This window comes from Eubalaena glacialis, chromosome 10, assembly GCF_028564815.1.
Source record: "Eubalaena glacialis isolate mEubGla1 chromosome 10, mEubGla1.1.hap2.+ XY, whole genome shotgun sequence".
Taxonomy (NCBI): Eukaryota; Metazoa; Chordata; class Mammalia; order Artiodactyla; family Balaenidae; genus Eubalaena; species Eubalaena glacialis.
The window spans coordinates 72,471,656-72,491,499 of NC_083725.1; the positions used below are offsets into that span (position 1 = coordinate 72,471,656).

The following is a 19,844-nucleotide window of genomic DNA, read 5'->3' on the forward strand; positions in this document are numbered from 1 at the left end:
AAGGGGCGGGGGAGACAAATATATTTAAAATAGTAATATTTCAGATTGGTCTCAGCCATGTTATAGGGAATAATGGAACATATTTACACCAGAGTACTAACAATGTAGAAGGACCCTTGAAGTAAGGCCAAAAAGATAGGGGCTGTGGCTACCTGTGAGACTCCTGAGAAGGGTAACGGTAAGTAGGGTGTCTCTGCTTAATCAAAACACATCATCTTGTGACCATGAGGATCAAGAGAATCACGCAGACCTAACTGCTAACATCCTTGAATTCCTGAACCAATGCCAACAACCATCAACCATCAGGTTTCTAGTTTTACAAGAAGAAAAATCTAATTTGTTTAAGATATTCTTTAGGGGGATTTCCTTTTTTTTTTTTTGGTCACAATCAAAATGTAACTGATAAACTGATAAAATCAGTATCTCAACTTCCTCATGTGAGCATTTTTTTCCCCAGTTAGGAGTCCAATTCATAGGACTGGGGGAAGTGTTGACTGGCATCTGGTAAGCTAATTAAATGTCCGAAGCACCCTGAAGGAAACAAAAAGGGTTTTGTGATCAAGATAAGGTGGACAGTATGGCCAGAGAAGATATATTAGCCAGGGCATATCATGCTAAACATTAACGCAACAGAGGTTATTCCTTGTTCAAAGAAATGTGGATATTCTTGGTCAAGCAATTCTCCTCTAAGCAGGGACTTAAATATCCAGACTCCTTCTATGCTCTGACTCCATCTTCAGAACACGTGCTTCAAGGTCACCCTGGAAGGCAGAGGAGGGGGTGGAGAATACGGAGAAGGCTCGTCCACTCTTTAACTGTCTTGGTCTGGTACTGTAACATCACTTCTACTCACTTTCCACTGGGGAGGACTATGCACACAGCCCCACCCTGATGCAAGGAGCTGGGAAATGTAATTTAACTGTGTGTCCAGGAAAAGGACATTTTGGTGAGCATCTAGCCCGTTCTTTCCACCGAAGAAAAGGTGATGCTGGTGTGAAGATCTGGAAGATGACAATGAACTCACCAGGGAAAAGTATCCTGAGAAGATGGAGTGGCAAATGTAACGACCCAGAAGTAGAAATGGCTTGGAACACTTGAGGAACGGAAAGAAAGCCTGTGTGGCTGCAGTTTCGTGTGGAAGCAGTGGGTTAAGGTGCAGTTGGAGAGGGAGGCCTGGGCAAGATCACATAGGGCCTGGGAAGGAGTTTGCCTTTTGTTCTCAGAGCACTGTGAATCCACTGAAGGATTTTCAGCAGAGAAGTGACATATCTGACTTACATTTTAAAAAGCTCACTTGGCTGAGTGGAAAATGAATTGCTCTGGGGACAGGAGTGGAAGCAACTGGACCAGTAAGGTGGTTACTGCAGTAGTCGAATGTCCTAGAACCAGGTGGCCAGCCTGAGAAGTCACCAGGGATGGAGGACGACGTAATTAGAGGCCTCTGTGAGAATCTGTAAAGGGCTTCGTGCAATTACGTAAGTGGTTGAGTGACTGGAGCCAAGCTGTGTCTCTGCCAAGACCACGTTGCTTCTTTGGGAACTGTGCTCCCTTAGAACAGTGTTACAGGAACAAAAGCTGGAGCACCACGATGACTGCAGGGGCAATAAGCCCCTAAAAGGGATGCTGAGGAAGCATGAGCACAGACTGCTATCCAAACCCAACTTTATTCTTGTCTCTCACCACCCCTCCAACCCTTTTTCATTTAGAGAAAAGCTGCAGCAAGCCTGTGACTTTTCAGCTCATTCTTAGTTCATAGATGTCTTAGAATCAGTTTAAGATACAAAACCAATCTCAAATGATTGCAACGGGGCTTCCCTGGTGGCGCAGTGGTTGAGAATCTGCCTGCTAATGCAGGGGACACGGGTTCGAGCCCTGGTCTGGGAAGATCCCACATGCCGCGGAGCAACTAGGCCCGTGAGCCACAACTACTGAGCCTGCGCGTCTGGAGCCTGTGCCCCGCAACAAGAGAGGCCGCGATAGTGAGGCTGCGCACCGCGACGAAGAGTGGCCCCTGCTTGCCACAACTAGAGAAAGCCCTCGCACAGAAACAAAGACCCAACACAGCCATAAATAAATAAATTTTTAAAAAAAGAAAAAAAAATGATTGCAATGTCTAATCCTACGTTACAATAAATAATCTGCACCTATTGTAGCTTTAACTATTTTCGCCTCCCAGCTCTGTCCCACTTAAGTCAAGGAGCCTGCACTGGGGAGGGGAGGAACAATCTGGATGCTCTCTGCTCTTCTCACCTCCTCTCCACCTAAGAGCTGCTGACTGCTCTGGGCCCAACTGCAGAGAAGGAAGGGGATAAAACAGTTCTTGCTTGACTGGATGTTTCTGTGCCGCATGGGCCTGCTAGATATTTAAAGGGAGCATCATGCTGTCCCTTTTCTGCAGTCCCCTTTACCTTGGTGGAGACAGCTTTATTCTGGGTGGTCTCCTGAGCCTCCCTCCTCAGCCCACATGGCACACTCCTAGCTTCTTTGTGCTGAGGTCTCCTTGCCTCTTCAAATGGTCCTACCGGACAGGACTCAAGACCAGCTGACGCTTCCCTCTCCTGCAAGGTGCAAAGGATACACTCATGCATGGCTTACCACGGCAAATTCTGGGAACACAGGCCAATGCAAAAGCAGCAGCACTCCCCTGGCTCCACCCCTGAAACAGTTAATGAATCTCTGTTTGCCCTCTGCATTTCCAGGGCAGGAGTCAGATTCCAGGTTCACCATTTCTTGGCTTTAGGAATAAATACCTCAAGCTTCCCAAATGCTCCCAGTGGAATCTCCAGTTACACTCTTTCCCACTCCTGTTTACCTCTTACTATGACTGCACTCCTTCATTCTGTTCTCCAATTGTTCCTTAAACTGATCTCATTGTTCCTTAAACAGCTGGCATGCTGTTATTTCTTAAAGAAATATATATTGTTCTCTCTTCAGTCTAGGCTCTCAACATTAGACACTGAAGCCCAGGCATGGACTTGAAGAACAGCTTTTCCTGAAGCTGATGATGGAGCAGGGAGGACCCAGACTCAGGAAAGTCCTGCTTTCAGAATTGATAGAAACACAGATAGAGGCTTGGCTGAGTTAGGGGGAGCCGGGGGCCTGAGTCAGACCCAGAAAGATGTTTATATAGGTGGCTGGAGCCAGAACAGGCAAAGAAAGAATCCAAATTTTAAGTAAGGGAGGAAAGCAAAAGAGGGAGGAAGGCAGACCCCAGCTGTCCTGCTGAGCATAATAATAAAGCAGGGAAAATTAATCAAGATCTAGGAATATAAATAACACTTGGGAAACAGAGATATGGAGCTATAAAAAGGTGATGTGTGTCCTACAGTGAGACAGATGCCCTGCTCCTCCAAAACGTCCCTTAGACTTTATGGCTTGCCTCCCTGTTATCCCAGGAGATTCCTGTCCCATGGAGCTGCCATAACAGTTGTCTCCCCAACAATCCCCAGTGAATCCCGCCAAGCTGGAGAGGACTGTCAGGGTATTTTGTCTTGGCTGCCTGGCAGCCAGCTCCACTCACCAGCCTCACATCACCCCCAAGATCCAAGATGGAAGTCTCTCTAGTAGGCTGTGTGAACCCTCTGTCCCTTTGAAATTCATGCTATCCCGCCTCTCCTACTCTTTGCAGATCTCCTGGTTCTGCCCCCTTCTTCAAGAGGTTGGCACCTGTTCCATGCTTATGTCTACCATCATACTGGAGAACTTCAAAGTCCACGCAGAACCTCTCTCAATACCTGAGGCCTCCATGCATTAACCAATCTCCTGGCAACCTCCCTTGCACACCTCTCAGGCACTCACCCCTATAACTACACTCTAAACTTGGCCATTGCCTGGAGCTGCTCTGCTTCCAATATGAATTATTCACGCATTCCAGTTTCTGACCACAGTCTCCCATCCTTCCAGGTTACTTGTTCAGTTACCCCCAATGCAACAACCTACTCCTGTCTTTACTCCACTCACCTGTTCTACCAAATTCCATGGTCCAGCATAGCAATCACTTACTTACTTACGAATGAAATTCCTTTGCTTATTTATTTCAATTGCATGGCAAGTTTCCAACTCTGGATGATCCCTCAGTACTCACTTTTTCCACAGCTACACCTAGATTCCTGAGTAGGCAGAGATAACCACAGCATTGGGCTGATTGGGCTCACTATAAATTCATGAATAATACCACTATAAATTCAAACCCCAGGCCCTCAACATTATGCAGCAATCCTCTCCCCGCTGCGATCTGACCTCTCTCTCATCTTAATAGACCTTTCAACAGCATCTAACAGCCAGAAACCTCCCCACTCCTTCCACATTAAGAAATCCATTCTCCTGGTTTTACTCCTCCATCTCTGACCCCACCTTCTCTTCTTGTCCCCTTTATTGGTTCATTTTCCTTTACTCATCCATTAAGTGCTCCTGAGAGTTCTATTCCAAGCCATTTTCTCTTCTCATTATCTTACTTTGGATATCTTATCTATACCTATGACTTGAATTACCTCCTCTCGTTGCTGAGTTTCTGTCCCACTTCCAAATGAACATCTAGGTACCAAAAACCCAACCTTTTGAATAGCATCACCAGCCCAACCAGTTGCTCAAGCCAGAAACCCAAGACTTGCTTCAGATTCCTTTCTCTCACCAAGCCGCAATGTCCCACCGGTTCTACTCACTGAAGCTCTCCCAACCGCCTCCGCCTATTCCACCGTCACTGGTTCACAATGCCCTCATCATGTGCCCGAACCTGGGTTCCTGCAACACCCCTGCTTCTCATCGGTCCCACTCAACTGGACCCTGTCATCCTTCTCACCTCCTTAGATGGATCTCAAGTGACCAGCTCGGGAATACAAAGATAAATATGAGTCGAGAAGACTGCAGCCTAATGCACAAAGCAATTGCCACACAGTATTTAAGTGCTGAAATTGCACTCTTCACGTAGCACTCTGAGAGTGCGGATGAAGAGGTTAGTTCTGCTTTGGGAGTAATGGAGTAGGAAACAACTAGGCTGTTTGGAAGGATGAGTAAGACTCTGCCAATCAGATGAGTATTCAGCAGAGAGAAGCACATGCAAAGGTACTGAGCAGTATCTGCTGGATGGTTCATAGCCCAGCCTCCAAACATGCCCTCTGGCCTACACAGCCTGCCTCAAAACACCCACCTTACTGGAGGCACCCAACTGCCTCAGAGCCCCGGAACCTGTGTCCCAGTGGTCACTCTCAGTTCTTGTTCTTTGAAATAGGGAGAACAGGCTATATCTTTATACCTGGGCCCATGGCAGATGCCTTCTGGAAGAGGCCAAGGACCTATCATCTCAGTTCATCTTCTCCCAGCACTAGCCTTCCCTGCCCATAGCTTTCCTAGGACATGCTGATTTGGGCCCACTACAAGGCAGAAACAACAGACAGACCCTTCTGACAATGAACACCCCAATCTCCACCCCAAATAGCATCAATCAGTTGTGATTTATGAAGAGACCCAGCTCCTGCACCACCCCCCCTCCAAGAACAGCTCACAATCTGTCAAGAATCTCTAAAAATCCTATAAAGTAAGCCTGTTGAAAGGCCTATCTTGAGCTCTCCCAGTCTTCCTCTGTCAACAAATCCGTTCTTTACTCTTCAACCCCTAACCCTGCCTGGAGAAGGTCTTTAAAAAACAGTAACGCTTACAACACACATCAGCCACAGCTACAGTTTATTGTGCACCTCCTGTGCACCCAGCCCTAGCTACAGATTTCCTCATTAACCCACACCACACAACAATCCCATGAGACAAGAATCCTACCATTTTCCAAATGAGTAATATGACATTCAAAGATTAAAAGACTCTCAGCAATCAGTGGCAGGCCTACCTGATTCCAAAATCTGTGCCCTCAGCCAGACACACACCAGGGCCCTACGGGACAATAGAGACTAGGAGTAGTTTGGGCCATACAGCTCCCAAGATGGAGATGAGGATCAGGGGCAAGAAGCACTCAGTACAGGGACAATCAAACCATCCTGACCTAGAAGCCCAGACTGATGTGCTCAGCCAAGATGTTGGCGGGCTACCAGCTGCCCCAGAGCCAAGAAGCAATGCCTGCCCCAGGCCTTCAAGGCCTGGGCAGACCAAAGCTGCAGAAGCTATGGGTAAGCAGAAGGAGCTGGTGCGCAAACAGGAAAAACAGAATAGAGGAGAGTGGAGATGCTAGGACAGAAAGCCCACGTGGCTCCTGAGAGATGGAAAGAGGAGCCAAACCCAGAGATGCCTTGAATTCCAAACCATGTCGTTTCCATGACACTGAGGGGATCCACAATTCCCAGATACTCCTGCGCCCTCACAATAAACTCCTTATTCTTTAGCTAGCCCAAATGACTTTATGCTTCCTGGAACCAAGAAGCCTTCATTAGAGCAGGGCTGAGCCAGGGGTTTCATTACATTTTGTTCTTGGGATGGAGTAAGGGTGGTACCAGGCCCCGGGTCACAGCCTGGCTGGATACAGTCTTCAGAGTACTGAGCCTGGAGTTCAAGACTTGCCTCCCCTTTCAAGGGGGGTCCAGAGGTCACCTGCGCTTGTAGAGACAAGGCTGGAGCTTCAGGCCTGAGAGTTGAGCCTTGGGCCCGACCCGAGGAGGCCCAGTCTTTTGAAAGTCAAACAAGAAGAAGTGGCTGTTGGTCAGGTCCTACGGACATAAAAGACCCAGTGAGCTCTAAATCCTCACCCCAGCTCCTCAAACCACCTCTGTCCACATCCCGTCCCTGCTCAGAAAGCTTCCCAGGGCTCTCCCATGAGTCATGCCTTCAAGGCGCAAACGTCTGTGTCTGATTATGACCTCCTTCCTGAACACCACTATTACCCTGAAGGGCCACACATGTGACAAAAATGCGGACAGACTTCTTGGGACCCTCACCTTGGAGATGACCTTGAAGCCCAGTTTGGTGACAGCCCCCAGAAAGGTCCGAACATCTTCAAAGCGGCTGCTGACCTCAGCCACTTTCAGGAGACCCCTGCAAAGGATGGAAAGTTCTGGGTAAATGCACAGACACACGCATGTGCACATATACATGCATCTGTTTCCTGGGGACTCCTACCCTGGCTTCAGCACTCGATTTGCCTCCTCTAGGAAGTCTCTGATGTTGGTTCCCATCAGTGAAAGGCAGAACACAGCCACATCTACAGATTCATCCTCCAGAGGCACCTGTGCACAGTGAGAGTATTGTATGAAGCACACATTATGGGGAGGAGAAAGCCAGCACTGAGTGCTAGGGGTGGACACAAGGATGCCGGGCAGAGAGGGCATGTTAGAGATTAGCACATGGAGTTTGGGCCTAGGGCACAGGCCAGATATGTGGAAGGAGTGGGGTTTACCTGGGCCATGTCACACACAGTGACCCGGGGGTCCAGAGAGGCCAAGTCGAAGCAGTGCACAGGGTTCCGGATACTTGAAGCCAGGCGGCAGTCCCCACAGCCAAAGTCAGCCACCACCAGGGACGCAGGCCTGGAAGTGGAAGGGAGGAATAGCTCACTGGTCTGGTCTGAGCCCGTGACTGACACACCTCGCTTCTCACAATGCCCAACTCCCACTCACCGCCGGTGAAGATCCCTGGCAATGCGGTCCACTGGCTGCAGTGGCCACTTCTTGACTTGGCTCTGGAAGCCACGGTGGTAGAGGAGAAAGGCCTCAGGGTCTTCCTGGAAGAGGCGCTGTGCAGCACTGCTGGGCCCTGAGTACAGCTGTTCATTGAGGTAGCGGAACCGGGCACCATCCAGCCGCTGGGCCATGCGGGCTCGCAGAGCCTCCGCCCGGGCTCCATGGCTGTCTGGACTGGGGGCAGGAGGCACCTCTGTCTCCTCTGCGGCGGCTGTGACTGAGGCCTGCTCTGGTGGCTGAGGAAGCCGAAACTTGTTCTTCTGTCTACGCTTGTTCTTCTGCCGGTTCCGCCACTGCTTGCGACTCAAGGAATGCGGAGGATTAGAGCAAGGGGTCTCAGGGCTTGGCTTGGTGGAGTCATTTGCAGCACTAGAATTCCAAGCTTTGGAACCTGCAGGGAGTGAGATGGGAAGGCATATTTGGGGCAATATCCCCTGAATTCAGAGGCTTAACAAGAGACTAAACCTGAGACAGAGGTTGTGGCCTAGACGAAAGTACTTCTTATTCCCTAACCCCAAACCTAGTGGTGGCAGATAACCTCTGTCATATGTAGGATCAGCTGATCCCCCCTCCCTGTCCCACATGCACTAATACCAGTTCGGTCAACATTGTCCAGGGGCTGGGCAGGATTTGAAGGGTCCTGTTTCTGGCATTTCCTCTTTCTTTTCTCTTCTTCAGCAAAGTCATTGCCAAGAAGAGCCCCTTTGTGGCACTTCTTCCTTTCCACTTCCTCTTCCTTGGAGTCACTGCTAGGTGGGCCCTGTTTTTGACGTTTCTTCTTCCTTTTCTTCTCTACTTCAGGAGAAGCGCTGGCAAACAAGACCTTTTTTGGGCGTTTCTTCTTTCTTTCCACCACCTCCTCCTCGTCCTCCTCGTCACTGCCAGGCAGACTGGGGGGCTGCTGGGGAAGAGATGCTGCCTCCAGGGCCCGTAATGTGGCCAAGAGCTGACGGCGCTTGGAGCCCTGGGGGAAAACAAGGGATGAGAGCAGGGGCGAAGAGAATGGATGGGGCCTGGAGAATAAGAAAGGAGAGATGGGGACCTCATTCAGACGCTGGTTAGAGGCATCTCTGGATTATTCCCAATCAACTTAACTTGTCATGAAGACTGCCAGACCCTGAAGAACTTTCAAGTCGCCATCCCAAGGAGGGCAGAGAAATCATCCACCCCACTTTCTTCATTGTGCAGATGAGGTAATGGGGTTCCCCAGAGAAATGTGATAAGGTCACAAGCTACAAGATCAAGGCCAGGGACCAGGAGTTCCAACCCTCAATCTCAGGCTTCTACCTCTAACTAATACCTTTTTATAAAAGTTAGGAAGGTTTCTGAAAACAAGAGTAACAGGATCACACGTGTGTGTATTAAAGCTGCCTCCTTTAATAGTTGTAGTGTAGAGAACAAACTGAAAAGGACAAACTGTAGACAGAGGCCAGTGGCACGGACTAGAGCAATGGGTTGAGGGGTTGAAGAGGAGGGAATAAAGCAGACAGATTCCATGTTGGAGGCTGACCGAAGGATAGAAAGAGCCTGAGCAAGTGCAGCAGCCCTCACATTGGCAAAAGCTTAAAGGAGAAGGTCTGCTGTCTGGGAGGCCATTCTAGGTTGAAGTCCTACTGGGCAGTCCTAAGCCAGGCACTTATCTTGGAGTTCCCCTCAGCACCACCTCCCTTTGAAAGGTAGTACTGACAACCCTTCATCATCGTTCACTCTTGCTCTCTCCAATCTCCACACAGCACCCAATGACCTTTTCAAAATGCAAATCTGAAGAAATCATTCCTCTGCTAAAACACTCCACTGGCTTCTCTCTATCTTTACTGTATGCAAAGCTTCTAATCTAGCTCTCCAATTTCTACAGCACCCCCTCTCACTCTCTCCGTTCCAACTACACAGATTATTTCTGTGTAGCTGTGTGACCCTAGCAGAACATGCTCTCTCACACCACGGTCTCTGCACGTGCTCTTCCTTCCAAGAAACCCTCTTTGCTTCACTAACTTCTACTCACCAAGTCTCTCTCAGTTCCAACGTCACTTTCTTTTGGAAGTTCCGGGATTTTCGGGCGGCCGCAGGCTCCCCCCTCCCCCTAATACACAGGCGGCGCGCCCCTGCTCTGGGATCCAGCGGGGTCCGTTCCGAGTGCCCCTGCGGGTCCACTCACCTTGATTTGCGAGTCGGCCGTGGTCCGAGGCCGCAAGGCTACAGACCCGAGGTCCGCGACTACTGGGGCCTCCTCGGCCCACTCCGGCTCCTCGAACATGGGGCTGGGGAGAGCGAGGTCGCGCGGTCCACCAGCCTCTCCACGTGCCCAGCTCGTCTCCAGGAATCAAATCGCTCAGAGCCTCCAGAACAGGGCCGGAAACCAAAGAGTGAAAGCTAAGGCGGCTAGAGCAGCCGGCGCAGCGCCGAAAACCATAGAGTTTAGACACTGGTGGGCTAGAAGGTCAAGGAAGGCGGGCTGGAGGGCTGGGGGAAGGAGGCCCGCGCTAGCCAGGGAGGGCCAGGGGCGGGGCCGGGCGGCGGGCGCGGCCGGACGGGAGTTCCCCGGAGAAGGCTCCTCCAGCCCGAGTCCCGGTGAGTGTGGGAGCACTCGTGCCCCCTCCCCAAGGCTCGAGCTCTACCAGGCGGTCACCGCTCACTCCGCCTACTCCGTTCCGAGTGAACGAGGGCCATCCCCGGGAAGGACCTCCGGTCCCCTCCCCCAGGGTATAGGGCGCCTAAACTCCCCCCTCCCCCCAGCTCTGTCCGCGGGTAGGGTCTCTGTGCTTGCTCTCTGACGTCCCTTCGGGAGGTACTACCTCTTAATCACCCCCTACTTCGCCCGACCCGCCTTTCCCTCGCGCCCAGGGGACACAGTACGGGATCATCCCGCTGCCCCCCTAACCCCTTCACAGACCTCCAGTAGCCGGGGACGCAGTGCCCAGACCCCCACCCCAACACAAACACTTCTCTCCTTTAAGGGACAAAGCTTGGGGCTCACCCCCCTTCCCTGGATCCTTCTACAGTCCCCACGCTTTCCCAATCGAGGGGATTGAGCGCCGGGACGCTGCTATGGACGACATTTTCACTCAGTGCCGGGAGGGCAATGCGGTTGCCGTCCGCCTGTGGCTGGACAACACGGAGAACGACCTCAACCAGGGGTGAGCTGAGGTGGCTGGTGGGGGAGAGGAAGGGCGAAGACATGCTCCTCTCCGCGATGTGGGGGTGCTCACGTCTGGTGCGGGCTGCCGACTTTCCTATCCAGTGTGATGAGGGCTAAGCACAGCCAGTCAGCGGGGCAGAGGGTCTCCACACAGGAAACTGTTGTTTGAGCTGAATCTGGACTGAATAAGAATTTCACAGGCAGAGGCTGCAGAGAACTTTTCTAGCCTCAGTAAACTGCCTGGGCAAAAGCTAGGGGGCAAGACACCCAGAAGAGGGTGCCCGGAAATTGTCCGGAGTTCCATATGGCTAGAGGATAGAAGACCTCTGTGGGCTTCTGTGGGCTGAAGCACTGGGTACAAGCGGAGAACGACAGGAGATAAGATTGGAAAGGTCTGCAAGGGTCAGCCAGATCATGCAAGAATATTTAGACTATAATAATGTATTTATTCCAAGAACAAGGGTTTAAAGCCATGTAATGATATGATGAGACTGTCCATTTGTTAAGCGTCTTGGATGCTTTGTGAAGAGCAGGTGGTGATGTGAAGAGAGGCACCAGCAGTGGTGATAGCTTGGACTGGAATTGGGGCAGGTAAAAAAGAAAAAAATGATCAAATTCCTGAAACCTTTAGGATAAAGAATTGGTGAGACTTGGTGTGGGAAGTGAGGAAGGTCAAAGATGATGACCAGGGTTCTGGCTTGGGCACTTGGGTAGATGGTGGTTCCTTTTACTGACATGGACAAGACTGAAGGGTGATGAGTTCCACTCTGGACATGTTAAAGTGACAGTACAGTGAAGTGGAAATGTTGAGTAGGCTGTTGCATTTCAAGAGAGAGATCTGACTTGGAGACAGATTTGGGAGATATTAGCATGTAGGTAGCACCTGAAGAGGTGGGTGTGAAACAGAGGGGATGAGAAACCTACAAGACCAAAAAGGAGCAACTGGAGGTTGAAGGAAGGAAAATATGCTAGTAAGGCTTGGAGAAGTGACTGTTTCAAAAAAAGGGGAGTGGTCAACGGTACTATAGGCTGCTGAAAGGTCAAAGAACTTGAGCACTTTAAAGTAACCACTGAATTTACAATTATATATTTGATGATCTCTGTGAGGGCTGTTTCAGAGGAAAACAGGTGAAGAAACCAGACTATACTTGGTTCCTTCATTTAAGGAACTATACTGAACTTCTGTGCTGGGTGCTAGAGGTCCAGAATCAGACATAATGCTTGCCTCAAGGCAGCAGCCCTGTGACAGGTTGAATGGGAGGTAGAGAAAGTGAATGTAGACAAGTTCTTTAAGGTTGGCTGAGACAGGAGGACAAGAAAAGCAGTAGTAATGTTGATTCAGGATGGTGGATTTTAATTTTATTTTAAAATTTTAGTTTTTGAGGTTGGGAGAATTTATTTTTTAGGTTTGAGAGGTAAGGATCACCAGTCATCTTCATCCAGGCTTTACAGGTTCCCATTAGGCTCTATGCTATTTCTCCATTAATTCGCAGTCACTCCTTCCGTTTTTCATATAACTCGTCAAAGGGTGCTCTGATAAAGACAGCGAGTGCAGTTAGTATTTTGTTGGTGGGGTTATAACGGGTCAGGTGAGGTTGTCCAGTGAGCCTGGCATCTAGGAAGACTCAGCTGCCAAAAGGTGAAGGGGTGGCATTAGTGAAACTGGTGCTGGTTTGAGTGGATAGGCTTTGGGGGCCCAACTGGCTATATGCTGGATATGAAGTGAGGGTGAACTTCCTGCTGGCCTCTTTGGGACTAAAGTTCAGGTTCTGAGGTGACCGGCAGCCTGACAGTGGGCAGAACCCTTGTGCCCATACTTTTGCTCTCAGGCTCTGGCCTGCTCTGGGGCTACAGACTGCCAGAGGCTGATAAGCTGGGGCACAAATTAAAGAGCTGGGATGCAAAACTGACTGATAAGCAGGGGGTGGTGATTGCTTTAGGAAGAGGGAGGGGAACACCCACCTCCCAGGAAAGGTTTTGGCTATCTTTGCGAGCAGATGAGGGCAGCTGTGGAGGGAAATCTAAGTTAAAGGCCACACCCACCACCCACATTGGCTGTGGGGACATCTGGGTGGCCCGCGGTGGCGGCTCCAGGCCCCGCCCAGAGCCCACACACGGGAAGTGACCGCAGCACTAAGGCATCCCGAGGCTGCCGGCCCAGACCATGGACTGCCCCCCTGCTCCGCCCCTTGGATCTGCAGCCCAGGACTGGAGGGAATTTCCTTTTATGGCCCCAGGCTGTCAGGCCGGCCTAGCTGCCACCCAGTTGTTTTTTTTGTTTGTTTGTGTTTTTTTGTACATTTCTTTTACTTTATAAAATACAAGTTCTTGGGAAAAGAAAAAAGTCAGGTATAGCTTTCTTTCTAAAGAAGCCATTCTCATTTTCTTGTTTTCTGTGCCCAGGATTGCTTGAGTGGAGGAATCCTGTCTTATGTGGTGGTATCTACTTCATCATGAATGACTTATAAAAAGCATTTCTCCTTTTCATTATAAACCCTTCCAAACCATCATTTTAATTCCATTCCCTTTTTAGATCTTAATTTCAGTATCAGAACCAATCAGTAAGCTTGCTTCCTCTCCCATGAGCTTCTTCGGCTTTCCTTCTCAAAGCTACCCCTCCTTCCCATTAACATGCACTGAACAGCTGCCCTCACTCCTTTTTCTCAAGAAGCTTACAGTCTGATAGACAAGACAGCCCACTAACAGATTTTTACAATCCAGCGTGACAAGTACTGTAGTAGGGGGGTGTGCCAGATGCAGTGGAAAACAGAAAGGACCAACAGATGTTGCAAAAGGGGTGCAAAGGAAAACAGATGAAGAATGTTACCACTTAATGAGATAGGGCATGCCAGGTAAGAAAGGCTAGTGGGAGATGGTGATGAAGACAATGAATCATATGGATTTGTTGGGATTTCAGGTAGTGGTTGGTTGGGTTTGAAGCTCAGGGGAAGGTCTGAATTGGACAGCTCTGGGAGTTGCTGGCATGAATGAGAATCAAAGTCCTAGAGGTAAAGTTTCTCAGGGAGAGTATGCAGAGTGACTATCAGTTTTTTTTGTATCAAAGCCTTTGCCCCCATCCCACCTCCAGATCAATGACCATTGCCCCTTCCTCAAAGGGACGATCATGGCTTCTCCCCCTTGCACTGGGCCTGCCGAGAAGGCCGATCTGCTGTGGTCGAGATGCTGATCATGCGCGGGGCACGAATCAATGTGATGAACCGTGGGGATGACACCCCTCTGCACCTGGCAGCCAGTCATGGGCACCGTGATATTGTACAGAAGGTATGTATGAACCCCTGCTTCTGTCATCTACGTGACGTACCTGCCTGGAAGTCAGCCACAGGCACTATAACATACCGTAGAAAGTATGTATACTCTTCTCCCTCCTTGCATGCCTCAACACACATCTCTCATTTGGGACTGACTGTACCTTCTGCCTCTTTCTGTTTGGCCATGGGGACCAGCTGCTGCAGTACAAAGCTGACATCAATGCAGTGAATGAGCATGGGAATGTGCCCCTGCACTATGCCTGTTTTTGGGGCCAAGATCAGGTGGCAGAGGTGAGTACTCAGGCCCCGAGTTCCGGGATGGGTGGGAAGCAAAGTCTGAGCTTGAGTGGGAGATTCTAGAACCCTCAACCCATCCTATGAGTACTGCCCAGTACTCACGACATTCACAGGGTTTGTACTGCATCTACATTCATGGTTGGTTGTGACTGCCCTCATCACAGCCACCTTTTAATTCCAGGACCTCGTGGCTAATGGGGCCCTTGTCAGCATCTGTAACAAGTATGGAGAGATGCCTGTGGACAAAGCCAAGGCACCCTTGAGAGAGCTTCTCCGAGGTCTGTCCCCACCCACCGCTCGTGTCTTATCATATTTCAGCCTATTTCCTCCCAGCACACAACAGCTGAGGCCAAGACTGTTTGTCTTTCTTCCCTAGAGCGGGCAGAGAAGATGGGCCAGAATCTGAACCGTATTCCATACAAGGACACATTCTGGAAGGGGACTACCCGCACTCGGCCCCGTGAGTCAGTTGTGAGGGGAGGGGTGGTGATAGAGAATAATCCTGGGCTCCTGGGGCTGGGTGAGAGGGAGGCTGGTAAGAGGGAAGTACCTGACCTGCCCGTACTCTCAGGAAATGGGACTCTGAACAAACACTCCGGCATTGACTTCAAACAGCTCAACTTCCTGGCGAAGCTCAACGAGAATCACTCTGGAGAGGTGACCCCTGCCCTTGCCCTCCCACCCCCCCAACATATTACCTGCTCTGCACTCGTTTTTAAGTTTTTCCTCCAGTTAGTGGGCAGGAAAGCAGTGGCCTTAGTTAAAGCCTTCTAACCCCTATCTGTCCCTCAGCTATGGAAGGGCCGCTGGCAGGGGAATGACATCGTCGTGAAGATGCTGAAGGTTCGAGACTGGAGTACAAGGAAGAGTAGGGACTTCAACGAGGAGTGTCCCCGGCTCAGGTGCGGCAAGGCCTAAACTGGAAGCCTTGGTTCCAAGGAACCCTGCCCAGCACCCAGAGGGAGATCTTTTATGCTGGGTCTCAGCCAGGGACATTCTCTCCCTCTTCCAGGATCTTCTCCCATCCGAATGTGCTCCCAGTGCTCGGTGCCTGTCAGTCTCCACCTGCTCCTCACCCCACCCTCATCACACACTGGATGCCATATGGATCCCTGTACAATGTGCTACACGAAGGCACCAGTGAGTAGGGGATGCCAAATCTCATTGTGGCGGGGGAGGGGAGAGAAGTGTAAGCCTCTCCAAACTATTTAACTCTTGCCTCCTCTTTTAGATTTCGTTGTGGACCAGAGCCAGGCTGTGAAGTTTGCACTGGACATGGCAAGGGGCATGGCCTTCCTACACACACTAGAGCCCCTCATCCCACGACATGCACTCAACAGTCGTAGTGTAATGGTGAGGTCACAACTTCACTCCTGGCCCAGGCCCCAGAAGCCCTTTCCCTATCTAGAATAGGACTTACCTCCTTCCACACAACTATCTTCTCTTCCTCAGATTGATGAGGACATGACTGCTCGAATCAGTATGGCCGACGTCAAGTTCTCCTTCCAGTGCCCCGGACGCATGTATGCACCTGCCTGGGTGGCCCCTGAAGGTGAGTGAGTGCATTATGTTGGGAGGCAGAGAAGGGGCAGCTCAGTAGTAATGGAAGGGAGCAGAGACAGGATAGGCAGCTGGAACAGTTAAGTCCTGTCCCTCCAGCTCTGCAAAAGAAGCCTGAAGACACAAACAGACGCTCAGCAGACATGTGGAGTTTTGCAGTGCTTCTGTGGGAACTGGTGACACGGGAGGTACCCTTTGCTGACCTCTCCAACATGGAAATTGGAATGAAGGTGAGAGCATAACTGGATATACTTGTGTTGGGGGAATGGTGGTGGTAGTGACAATAATTGTAGTGGGGCTGGACTCTTCCTACATTTGTTCAAATATACAGAATCCTGTCCTGAGGGCTAGAGGCCGATCCCCACATGAGACTCAAGTTCTGAGACCCACGTTGTTTTTCCTTGCGCTTGCAGGTGGCATTGGAAGGCCTTCGGCCTACCATCCCACCAGGCATTTCCCCCCATGTATGTAAACTCATGAAGATCTGCATGAATGAAGACCCTGCTAAGCGGCCCAAGTTTGACATGATTGTGCCTATCCTGGAGAAGATGCAGGACAAGTAGGGCTGGAAAGTCCTTGTCTAAACTCCAGAGGTGTCAGGACACGGTTAGGGGAGCGCACCTCCCCAAAGCAGCAGGCCTCTGGTTGCCTCCCCTGCCTCTAGTCATGGTACTACCCCAGCCATGGGGCCCATCCCCTGCCCCCATCCCTACCACTGTGGCCCAAAAAGGGAATGGGCTTAAAGCTTTGTCACTTGCCACACGGTGTCTCCCAGCATGGGAGGTATCAGCCCTGCCTGTCACAATAAAGTTTATTATGAAAACAGGCTGGTGTGGGGACAAGGGGACGGACAAGTACATTTAGATTGGGTGGCTCAGGTGAAGTAGTGCGGCTTCTTCACATTGATGCCATACTCGCTGAGGGCAGGGGTCAAGTCCTCCATGGTTAGAGTGTACTTGCGGTCCTGAGGGAAGAGGGAAGAGCACCAGCTGAACACAGGAATTCCAGATTTCAATCCCAGGTGGGTGACCCTGAGTAGGTCTTTCACCTCCCCTAGGGCTTAGTTTCCCTCAAAGGGGTTTCAGGATAATTTAAGCCTCTGCTGCTGTAGGAGGTAATAACTGACTCAATGAGCCTCCCCTCACACCTTGCTCTTGCTTCGGGAACTGCCAGAGGCTGTGCCCTTCATTTTGCAGTGCTGTAGGGCATCGTTGGCAATATCTGAGATGAATTTCTGGGCAGCTAGGGAGATGAGCCGAATTCTAGAGAGAGAAAGGTGGTATGAGAAGGAGGTGGACAGCAAACTCCACACAAGCACCCAAGGCTCTAACCTGCCCGGAGTTTACTCACATGCGTGGGTCCGAGGCCTCAAAGCCAGCACGGTTCAAGTAGTAACCAGTCACTGCATCGGGGATCTGAGAAATCAATTAGACGACTGTCAGTGTTAGACCTGTGTACTGTGGGGCTGAGAGTGGGAGGGTAAGGGAAATGGAGGGTAAGCCTGGCTACCAGGAAGCTCCTCGTTTGGGTGGGCAGAAAGGATAAATCACAAGAGCTAGTAGGGGAGTAAACGCAAGAGGACGCTGCAAATACAGGTGGTGTGGCAGAAACTGACGTGACAGCGGGCCAGCAGCCTGTTCACGCGGGAAGCCCACCGTAGGCGTGTAATCCTCCAGCTGCATCAGGAAGTCCACCAGAGGCGTGCTGGACACCACCGGCTTCACGTCTCCGTTGGCCGCGCTTGGCAGCACGTAAACCCCGTTAGACATGGCCCCCTCCGGGGGCGCCACGCCGCCCGCCGTCACCGGAGCTGGAGAAGAACCAGCAAACTGAGACATGGAAGTGGGAGGCGCGGGGGCCCAGCTAGGTCTGCCTTAACCCTCTGCCCTCACCCGCCGCTGAGCCCAGCCCAAGGCGCGGCCCTCGCCCTCACCCGTCCCGGCCCTCACCCGCCCCGCGCCGCTCGGCCGGCTCCCCGGCCCGCGCCGCCACGGCTCCCGTGCCCCCTGCCGCGGCTCCAGCCCCAGGTCCCCCAGCTGTCCCCGCGGGGCTGGCCTTGTTCTCCGCAGCGACGCCGGCGGGCAGCGCGGCGGGGGCCGAGACCGCGGGTGCCGGGCCCGAGGCCGAGGCGGCGGAGGCCGGCGCCGCCTCGGGGTCCGCGCCGGAGCCGCTGCAGCTCATCGGGCCGGTGGGAGAGGCGGCGAACAGATCCGCTTCCGCTTCCGTTCACGTTACGCACGCACCGGGGATGACGTCACACGCCTCGCGACTCGCCCCTCCCACGCCACGTTCGCTCCTCCCTTAGGCCGCCCGCCTCTTTTCGCGGCCCCTCGGGCGGCTAGATGAGAAAGGCCGATGGGCGGAGACCAAGTGTTGGAGAACTGCGGTAGCGCGATCATTTCTCCTCCCACCCCGCGGTTCTCCTAGGCCGATCCGCTGGGATGGGAACGCTTGAATGTCGAGGAGTCTCTTCCGTAGGTCTGGGACCCCTCACCCAGCCTGACGCCCGAAAACCTTGCTTTGGGGCCCATCGCCCCGACACCTCTCGACCGTTGGTTGCCTGCCAGCCTGCATCCTTTCTAGTCCCTTTATTCAGCCTTTTAAGGGTTTATAGTGGAGTTGGATAGCCTCCCTCCCTGGCAGCTGCCCAAAGAAGTGAGGGCAACAGGAGAACTCAGTGCTGCTGCAGATGGGGAGGGAGGTACAGTCCACCCTCCGTATAGGTAGTGAGGGGTGGGCAGGATTGGTTCCAGGACCCTCCCCTCAACCCCCTCCCCCCCCCCCCCCCCCCCCGCCCTGGATACCAAAACCCATGGATGCTCAAGTCCCTTATATGAAATGGCATAGTATTTGCACTGTATACTTTAAATCATCTCTAGATTACTTATAATATCTAATACAATGTAAATGCTATGTAAATGGTTGCTGGTAAATTCAAGTTTTGCTTTTTATAACTTCCTGGAATTTTTTTTTTTTTAATATCAATTCATGGTTGGTTGAATCTGTGGCTGTGGTATGTGAGGATACAGAGGGACGGCTGTCTTTCAGCCTGAATAAACAAGATATGCAAAATCACAGCTAGTGAAAGAGTGGGGTTTTCAATGCAGCAAACATTTATTTAATTCCTATTTGCCAGTCCTGAGCTAGGGCCTGCAAATACAAAGTTAAGTAGGACAAGATTCTAGTCCTCTAGGCACCAATAGTCTTGGAAAGGGAGGCAAACAGTTAAACTGGCCATTTCAACAATATATGGGGGTTTAAATACTAGAGGTAGACACAGAGTGTACAGTGCAAGGGAGGAAGGGAACTAGCAGCTGCTGCCTATATCTGTGTGTCAGGCATTCTATTAACTTTATCCCATTTAATGATTCCCTGAATATTAAAGGCAGGTATCAATATCCTCACTTAACAGATGAGGAAAAAGGCTCAGAGAGTTGAACTTACTTGCCCAAGGCTCTCGCCTAGTCTACATCAGAACCAAGAATCAAACAGGTTTGTTTTCAAGAATCTAGGATTTTTCTGTCATACCAAAATCAACTAGTTTCAGGGAGCCAAAAGGTTCACACGAGAAGGTGACTTCTGAGTCTCAAAAGAATTCTGGAAATCAACCAGGCAAAGGGAGCCAGGTGTAATGTTAGGGCCCAGAATATCTTGAGCAAAAGTGAAAGTGTCTGTGGGGAGGGCAGGAAAGGATAAACAATTTGTTACTCAGGAACAAATGGCAAGTAAGGGATTAGGTTTTTAAGTCATGATAAAAAGCCTAAACTATATCCAGTAATCTTTGAAGGGTCTTAATCAAGTGAATGACCTTATGGGATTTGCATCTTACTCTGGTAGATGGTTTAGGGAAGGGCGGAAAGTAAGGACACTTCTTGCAAGGGCCTCCTCAATTCAGAGGAGAGGGAACGTGGCTCAGGGCTAATGTAGTAGCAGTAGCGATGGAGAGAATTCGATGAGTTCTAGATA

At 51.0% G+C, this 19,844-nt stretch overlaps 3 protein-coding genes across 6 annotated transcripts; 1 reads left to right on the forward strand and 2 right to left on the reverse strand.

Annotated features, from left to right (window-relative positions):
- Positions 1-306: 306 nt before the first annotated feature.
- On the reverse strand, positions 307-9,976 carry RRP8 (ribosomal RNA processing 8). Of its 2 annotated transcripts, none has more exons than XM_061201376.1 (7): positions 9,772-9,976; positions 8,211-8,580; positions 7,554-8,007; positions 7,334-7,463; positions 7,057-7,163; positions 6,876-6,972; positions 307-2,558 (listed from the first exon to the last, which is right to left on the reverse strand). In XM_061201376.1, the coding sequence occupies exons 1-7, from the start codon at positions 9,868-9,870 to the stop codon at positions 2,262-2,264; spliced, it is 1,554 nt and encodes a 517-aa protein (XP_061057359.1). In that variant the 5' UTR covers positions 9,871-9,976; the 3' UTR covers positions 307-2,261. The 2 variants fall into 2 exon arrangements, with proteins under 2 accessions (XP_061057359.1, XP_061057360.1); XM_061201377.1 differs by having other exon boundaries at positions 2,466-6,647.
- Positions 9,977-10,109: 133 nt separating this feature from the next.
- On the forward strand, positions 10,110-16,701 carry ILK (integrin linked kinase). Of its 3 annotated transcripts, none has more exons than XM_061201384.1 (13): positions 10,110-10,184; positions 10,571-10,750; positions 13,869-14,034; positions 14,217-14,312; positions 14,500-14,596; positions 14,695-14,778; positions 14,890-14,975; positions 15,111-15,220; positions 15,331-15,458; positions 15,550-15,671; positions 15,771-15,870; positions 15,978-16,108; positions 16,292-16,701. In XM_061201384.1, exons 2-13 carry the CDS (start codon positions 10,662-10,664, stop codon positions 16,439-16,441), a joined length of 1,359 nt encoding a protein of 452 aa, XP_061057367.1. In that variant the 5' UTR covers positions 10,110-10,184; positions 10,571-10,661; the 3' UTR covers positions 16,442-16,701. The 3 variants fall into 3 exon arrangements, with proteins under 3 accessions (XP_061057367.1, XP_061057366.1, XP_061057365.1); XM_061201383.1 differs by having other exon boundaries at positions 10,115-10,184; positions 10,616-10,750; XM_061201382.1 differs by lacking the exon at positions 10,110-10,184 and adding an exon at positions 10,218-10,316.
- On the reverse strand, positions 16,672-18,105 carry TAF10 (TATA-box binding protein associated factor 10). The gene is made up of 5 exons (XM_061201385.1): positions 17,828-18,105; positions 17,534-17,688; positions 17,229-17,293; positions 17,026-17,140; positions 16,672-16,842 (listed from the first exon to the last, which is right to left on the reverse strand). The coding sequence occupies exons 1-5, from the start codon at positions 18,057-18,059 to the stop codon at positions 16,753-16,755; spliced, it is 657 nt and encodes a 218-aa protein (XP_061057368.1). The 5' UTR covers positions 18,060-18,105; the 3' UTR covers positions 16,672-16,752.
- Between the last annotated feature and the right edge of the window lie 1,739 nt (positions 18,106-19,844).